This window comes from Lactuca virosa, chromosome 4 (assembly GCF_052849685.1).
Source record: "Lactuca virosa cultivar CGN04683 chromosome 4, Lactuca_virosa_CGN04683_v6, whole genome shotgun sequence".
Taxonomy (NCBI): Eukaryota; Viridiplantae; Streptophyta; class Magnoliopsida; order Asterales; family Asteraceae; genus Lactuca; species Lactuca virosa.
In genome coordinates, this window is record NC_136429.1 from 462,077,100 (window position 1) to 462,085,777 (window position 8,678).

General features: G+C 40.5%; 1 protein-coding gene across 1 annotated transcript; it reads left to right on the plus strand.

Annotated features, from left to right (window-relative positions):
* The first annotated feature begins 6,168 nt into the window (after positions 1 to 6,168).
* LOC145106802 (UPF0481 protein At3g47200-like) lies at positions 6,169 to 7,533 on the plus strand. Its single transcript, XM_079043734.1, has one exon. It carries the CDS (start codon positions 6,169 to 6,171, stop codon positions 7,531 to 7,533), a length of 1,365 nt encoding a protein of 454 aa, XP_078899860.1.
* Positions 7,534 to 8,678: the final 1,145 nt, after the last annotated feature.

Genomic DNA, 8,678 nt, shown 5'->3' on the forward strand with positions numbered 1-8,678 from the left:
GAGACTTCTCCAAGATTATTGTTCCTCTCACTAGATTGGCCCGGAAGGGTGTTACTTTTACTTGGGGGCCCGAGCAGCAGGCCTCATTTGAGACTCTTCACCAGAGATTGTGCGAAGCCCCGGTGTTAGCCCTTCCCGAGGGAGTGGAGGATTTCGTAGTTTACTGTGATGCCTCTATATCAGGGATGGGAGCGATGTTGATGCAGAGGGGACACGTGATTGCATATGCATCGAGGCCGTTGAAGCCTCACGAGACGAGGTATCCCACCCATGATTTGGAGTTGGGGCGGTGGTGTTCGCCCTCAAGATCTTGCGTCACTATCTGTATGGAGTCCGGTGTACCATATACACGGACCACAAGAGTCTGAAGTACCTCATGGATCAGCCCAACCTGAATATGAGACAGAGGAGGTGGTTGGATGTTGTGAAAGACTACGACTGCGAGATCTTATATCACCCGGGCAAGGCTAATGTGGCAGTCGATGCTTTGAGCCGCAGAGCAGAGAGTGCTCCGATCCGAGATGTGTTTGAGGATGACAGTGATGACTCTAGTCTTAGATACTATTCGAGAGGCCCAGGTGGAGGCCATGAGACCGGAGAACCGTAAGAGGGATCGGGTGATTGGGCAGGTTTCCGAGTTTGAGGCGGATAGTTGTGGGCTTATGACCTTCCGAGGGCGGATTTGGGTGCCCTATATGGGTGGAGCTCGACATTTACTGATGGAGGAGGCACATAGATCGAGATTCTCGATCCACCCAGGGGCCACTAAGATGTATTTGGACCTGAAGAGAGATTACTGGTGGCCCTGTATGAAGAGAGATGTGGCATGGGTAGTTGAGAGGTGCTTGACCTGTCTTCGGGTTAAGGCAGAGCACCAGCGTCCACATGGCTTGTTACAGCCTCTAGAGATTCCCCAGTGGAAGTGGGAACAAATTTCGATGGACTTTATCACCAAGCTACCGAGGACCGCGCGTGGGGTTGACGCGATATGGGTGATTTTAGACCGGTTGACGAAGAGTGCTCACCTCCTTGCTATCAGTGAGAGCTCTTCTACAGAGAAATTGGCTGAGGTTTATGTGAGAGAGGTGGTGGCACGACATGGAGTACTGACATCGATAGTGTCAGATCAGGATGTTCGTTTTACTTCCAGGTTCTGGAAGAAGTTCCATGAGGATTTGGGTACCCGATTGCATTTCAGTACCACATACCACCCACAGACAGACGGGCAGAGTGAGTGGACGATTCAAACACTTGAGGACATGATGCGTGCATGTGTTATGGACTTCGGAGGAAGTTGGGACACCTATTTGCCTATGGCTAAGTTTTCTAATAACAACAGCCACCATTCCAGTATTGGCATGCCTCCCTTCGAGCTCTTATATAGGAGAATGTGTCGGACTCCCATCTGTTGGGGAGAGGTAGGGCAGCGAGTGATGGGTGGCACTGAGATAGTGCTGAAGACGACCGAGCAGATTCAGCAGGTCAGACATAGGTTACTGACAGCCCATAGTCTCCAGAAGAGTTATGCAGATCGGCGACGATCCGAGCTAGAGTTCCAGGTTGGAGATTATGTCCTCCTGAAAGTTTCCCCATGGAAAGGGGTTATCCGATTCAGGAAACGGGGCAAGCTGGGGCCCCGATACATTGGTCCTTTCAGAGTGATCGCCAGAGTGGGTAAGGTAGCTTACCGGATGGAGCTACCTGCAGAGTTGAGTCAGATTCATAACACCTTCCACGTGTCTCAGTTGAGGAAGTGTGTAGCCGATGAGACGACGGTGGTACCATTGGAGGATATTCAGGTGGATGCAAGCCTGAATTATATTGAAAGACCGATAGTGATCTTGGATCAGAAAGTGAAGGTTCTGAGGAACAAAGAGCTGCCCTTGGTTCAGGTCCAGTGGCAACATCGGAAGGGGTCCGAGTGGACTTGGGAGCTGGAGTCCGAGATGTGTGAGCAGTATCCAAAGTTATTTCTGGAGCCTGACTTCGAGGGCGAAGTTTGATTCTAGTGGGGGAGAATTGTAACATCCGGACTCCCATGTATATTATTTACTTATTTATTTTTGAGATCTATTGAGAAACTCGACGAGTTGGTGCCTCAACTCGTCGAGTAGAGACGAATTGACCACGTGGGTTTAAAGACCGACTCGACGAGTCAGAGAGTCGACTCGCCGAGTTGGCGCTGTGAGATGAAACCCTAAATCTTCGGGGTTGGGGCCTATTTAAAGGAACTTATGTCCTCATTTCCGCCTCACCAGCTACCCAACTTCCCTGTGTGAGACCCTAATAGGCTATTGGAGCTAAGAGAGAGTGAGAGAGATTATATTGAGTGTTTTTGTTGAACCATTTGAAGAGAAGAACAAAGATTCAATAAAGGATCGATGAAAGGTTGTGGGATCCAATGTTCTTTCACTTGGAGCTTCTGTTGGAAGGTAAAAGTCATCACCTTGCTCATCATATTGTTTAGATCTTATTAATGAGGAACTTTTGGGGCTTTTTCCATATTTCCCTTAAGATTTTGTGTGACTTGTGTTTGCTAAGCATGGAGACATCAGATCTGGACCTTGTGAGGTCCATAGAGTCCAAAGGTCCCACCTTTATTCAGCCATAATAGAGCTTTTGTGTATAAAACCCTAAATGGATCATGTTTTTTGGAATTTCAAGCCCTAAGTGCCATGCATGAACGTAAAGCTTGTAGCTTTACGTGATATTCGAGTCTTGGGAGGTTTGATCTAGAGTTTGGGGTGGTTTCCTTCCTGGAGATCGTCTGAATGGAATAAGGGTTTGATAGGACTCGACGAGTCGGCTAGGGTTTTCCCCGATGAGTCTGGATATAGGTAACTCGGCGAGTTGACGAGACAACTCGATGAGTTAAGTTGGATATTCGCGACATTCTGAAGAAGGCAAGGTGACTCGACGAGTCACATGGATGCACTCGACGAGTTGGGTCAACATGGGCTGTTGACTTGAGTTTGACTTCTGATGACTTTAGGGTTTGGTCAATCATGACTTATGGAGACCATGGAGGGGTAAAATGGTCTTTTTCCCAATCCAAGAGTTAGAGAGGGAAAATAACTTAGTTGATTAGAATTTTTGATTAAGATGTTAATTAGAGATAATTATCATATGTGATTAGGCGGAGGCTAGATTCGGTGATTCGTGTTCGAGGAGTACACATTTTCTTAGCTTACTTACGAGGTGAGTCGTCTCACTATACTTACCATGAGTGGTATCTATGTGCGACCGGAGGGTCCTATGTGCTTACTTGAGTTATATGATATTATCTATCTTGTCTGTGTGATATATATGCTATATTATGTGTTTACTGAGATAGGACCGGAGGGTCCAAAACGAGTTGCGGGACCGGAGGGTCTTCATTGAGATACTGGACTGGAGGGTCCAAACCTAGCTGTGAGACCGGAGGGTCCTCACTGAGACACATGACCGGAGGGTCCACACCAAGACGCATGAGACCGGAGGGTCCATGCCGAGTTATTGCCATGAGAGGCTTATTATTGTTGTATGTGGTATTTTGGGGAACTCACTAAGCTTTGTGCTTACTGTGTTGTGTGATATTTGTTTCAGGTACTTCTCAGGATCGCGGGAAGGCGCCAGATTGATTGTACACACGAGGCAGAGTCACATTTTGAGGATCCTGGATTGTGTTTAAAACAGTTTTCTGAATATGTGTTTTTGAAAACATTGTCATTTGGGGTTTTGTGAACCATGTTATGAGAATTATGTGATTTCTAAAATGAAAAATTTGTTTGAAAATTTATGGTGTTAGAATATCAGTCTGTAATGAATCTTGTGCAAGTGGGAGATTGTTGAATCTATATGCCAAGAATCATTATGGAGTGATATCGCTAATAATATATGATCGTATAGGGTCACATCTTTATCAAGTTGACATATTTTGTATATTTATTATTAATATGATTATTAATAAATAATATCGGTTCTTGTATTTTAATTAGGGAATAATTATTGTTTTGCGAAAATAATAATTATAAGAGAGTATAATTAGTTAGTATTTCATATGGTATGAATTAATAAGTCATGCACAACCTTTTGGACTAGTTGGATTCTTTTGTCTTTTACCTAAAGACAAAGCTTATACTTTATAAACTTAGAATTTATAAAAATTAAAGAACACATCCTCTTTTGAGAGGTATGGCCAAAATTAATAAAATAATATGGAGGTTACTTGTCAAACTCCATGCTTTGTCTCCCCATGCTTCTAAAAGATAAAATACTTTAGAGTATTTTAATGGTTATGCATTACTTTTCATGGAGTATGTAAATGATGTGTCTTGCATGATTTTTGGTAAATTTTTGGTATTATTTTCTCTTCTTAAGCCATATGGCCAAAGATACTCTTTCTCTCTCTCCCCTCTCTCTCTCTCTCTTGAAGTTAGTTTGGTGGTTTAGAAGCCTTATTGAGTTGTCTCCTTTAGTGCTTATTTGAGTTAAACACTTAAAAGCTTAAGACACTCAGGAATACAAGAAGGAGCTAGTATTCAAAGTGTCTTACTCTTGATAGTGGATACTTGTAGAGAATATCATATTCTTTGATCTTTCCATCTTCATTAACACCCAAAACGAAGTGGGTTCAAAGGCTTCAAATGTTATCATTCTAAACCCTCTTTGGTTGTGTTGTTTTTATTTCATTCTAACCTCTATGAATGGATCCTTGATGGTTTGGTTTTGTTATAATCTAAAAATAAACTTGTTATTTTTAAAGACTTCCGTTGCCGGTTTTTGTGAAAAACAAACTTATATTTTGTATAAAACCCAACATGTTGGATGTTTCATATTAGCATCCACAGTATCCTCCAGATACAAAATAAATATGTACATTAATATAAATTTCAACATAAACCAAGATTAAGAACCAATATTTTCCAAACTACTACACTAATATAAACCAAAGTACAAATTAGCAATGTATAATAAAATACCAAACTTTTAACAAAAACCAAACGTATCAAAACTACCAAACATAACAAAATTAGAAACATACTGAACTTCCAAGTTATCAACATACAAAGATATCAAATTAACATAAACCAAAATACAAAGTAAACTTTCAATTACAAAAACTACCAACATAACAAAATTAGAAACATACTAAACTACCAAGTTATCATCAACATACAAAGATATCAAATTAACAATTTAACATAAACCAAACTACAAACTAAACTTTCAATTACCAAAACTACCAACATACCAAACCACCAAGTTATCAGTATACAAAAATAATAAATTAACATAAATCAAACTACATACCAAACTTCCAATTACCAAAACTACCAACATACCAAAATACAAAACTACATGTCAAACTTCCAATTACCAAATAAATCAGAATACCAAACTAACATAAACTATAAAATACCAAAGTAAGAACATAAATCAAACAAACAAACTTCCAATTAGCAAATATTATAACAAATAATCAACGGATATCAAAATTACTAAACTAACACGGATGACAAGATATTTTGGGGGTTTTAGCGTCAATATTGTGTTGTCGCGAATATCGTCGCCGCTAAAGCTATGGAACGTACACGATGTTGGCCATTGGATCCATCTCACTATTTGTGGTCAGGATAAGTAGAGGACAACTCACATGGATCGTGGTTTAGAAGCAATAGGGGCGATAAATGTTATTAGCGGCGACACAAAACACAGATATTATGTGTCGCCGCTATAAACAATAACTCTTGTAGTGAAAGGACAAATAGAGCGGTAATCTCGTCATTTGGTATGTATATTACGGAGTGGTATTAATGGTAAAAGCCTTAGGATCACACATGTAACTTTTGGAAACCATAGGTACGGGCCATGTAAACAATTCAAACGTTGAACTAAAACTGCAACTGTATGTAAACCAAAGGGACCAAAAATGTAATTTACTTTTAAAAGAAGCATTCAATTACACGTGTACGCTCCAGGAAATTTTCTTTAACGAATCAGACCAGTTGGGAAGTTTAACAAATAATTGGTTCGACTTTTCTTCTCTAGCTAGCATGTCGATATTTACCCAGTCCAAGTATAAGACGTGCAAACCAAGACACTTAGGCACCTCTACTTCAACAAGTCGTCCCTCCTTTCAATAATCTACCCCACGACAAGTTTTTTGCTTTCAAAATCGTTGGAAAAATGGACGACAATCTGAACGAAAACCAACATATCCAATCGGAATGGCTGATCACAATCGCAGAGGAGCTCCAGAAAGCACGTCTGGACAACGAAGTGATTTTCGCCAGAAAACCATGCATTTACAAAGTCCCAAGGTACTTACGTGATGCCGACAAGAAATCCTACACCCCAAGCGTAGTTTCCATCGGGCCTTACCACTTCCAAAACCGCCATCTCCACCCCATGGAACGCCATAAATGGCGTGCGTTTTACCAAACCTTAAGTCGCCATAACCATGACTTTAAGCTCTATCTTGACGCCATCAAACACCTTGAAGCAAAAGCACGTGGCTCCTATGAGGGTGAGATTAATCTCAACAGCGACGACTTCGTTAAAATGATGGTTCTTGATGGTTGCTTCATCCTCGAGCTATTTAGAGGCATAAACGATGGATTCGAAGAACTGGGATACTCAAAAGGCGATCCTGTTTTCTCAATTTGTGGCTCGTTGGATTCTATTCGAAGAGATATGATTAAGCTCGAGAATCAGATTCCACTTTTCATACTAGATGAACTCTTAGCCCTTCAAAGCCCCGATGGTCAAAACACAGATGCGCTAGCAAAGATGGCGATCCCATTCTTCGCGCCATTGATCCCAACGGATGAGCCCATGAAGAAAGGTGGGGGCTTTAGCAGCTTCGATCGACAACCCCTTCACTGTCTCCAGCTTTTCAGAGAGAATCTGGTCAGCAAAGGGTTAATCTTACCAAAACGAACCAAAAAGTTATGGAAAAGAAGGTTGACTCGTAATGTTGTGGGAAAGCCAACCACACAAGTCACCTATTGTGTATCGCAACTAAGAGAAAGTGGGGTAAGGTTTAGAAAACGTCAAACTGATCAGTTTTGGGATATAAAATACAAGAATTCAATTCTTGAAATACCTCGGATCTTGATTCACGATGGGACTAAATCCATTTTCCGTAACCTTGTGGCATTTGAAGAGTGTCATCCAGAATGCAGCAACGAGATCACAGCTTACTTGGTTTTCATGAACAACTTGATTGACTCTGGTGAGGACGTGGGTTTCCTGCATTACAAAGGGATCATTGAGCATTGGCTTGGTAACGATGATGATGTTGCTGATCTCTTCAATGGGCTTTGTCAAGAGGTTGTAGCTGATCTTAATAATAGTTATCTTTCGGGGTTGACTGATGAGATAAATAAGTGCCGTGACAAGCGGTGGAACACCTGGAGAGCAGACTTCAGGCACAAATACTTTCGGAATCCATGGGCTTTGATCTCGGTGATTGCTGCTGTGGTGTTGTTGCTGATCACGGTTCTACAGGCGTTTTATGACGTTTTTTCGTATTACAAACCGACTTCTTAAGTCTTGTACGTAGATACAAATATGCATGTATATATAGTCACGGTTTCTAGATTCTGGTTGTATAGGACCATATAATGTAAGCCAGGGTATTAATATTTTTTTGAATGGTAAATCTACTTTAATATAATAAACTACTCATAGATTCATCTATGTCCCCGGTCTATATAGTGATAGTGAGCGAGGTAATGTCTAGGTTTTTTTAAAACGCAAATTACCCCAAAGTTGAAGTCTGTTAGTTTGGAACCGAATATAGCTCCTTCTGAATTGCTTAATTTCCAAGTTATCATCACTAAATCACTTTGGTGTTGGTTAACTACGTATAACTCAATTTTAACGCAATTTCGGTATTTGTCAAGAACTATGTAATACGGCTAGGGTGTAAGTGAGCCGAGCTACTCGTGAGCTACTCGGGATCGACTCGTTAAAAGCTCGACTCGAGATCGAATTAAACGAGCCTGAGCCGAGCTCGAGCCTAAATATGAGGCTCATTTATTAAACGAGCTCGAGCCGAGCTTCAATTCATGGGCTCGCGAGCCTAAACGAGCTTATATATATATATATATATATATATATATATATATATATATATATATATATATATATATATATATGTGTGTATGTATACACACACACACATATATATATATATATATATATATATATATATATATATATATATATATATATATATATATATATATATGTGTGTGTGTATATATATAGACACACACACACACACATATATATATATATATATATATATATATATATATATATATATATATATATATATATAGGCTCGTTTAGGCTCGCTAGCCCACTAAATTGTTCACGAGCCGAGCTCGAGCTTTATTTTAAGGCTCGAATCGAGCTCGAGCTCGAGCTCGAGCTTCCTCAAAATTAAACGAGCCGAGCTCGAGCTTGGTCAAGCTCGGGCTCGGCTCGGCTCGTTTACACCCCTAAATACGGCCAAAGGCAATGAAACACATTATCAAATCCGAAAGAAAAAAAAACTGGAAATAGAGTTAAAGTGACATCTTCGAACTTGCACATTATATGTATATACTAGGCGAATGTCCGCGCGTTGCGCAGAAACACCTATATAGTTGAAGTCTTTACAAATATATGTTTTTTTTATATAACAA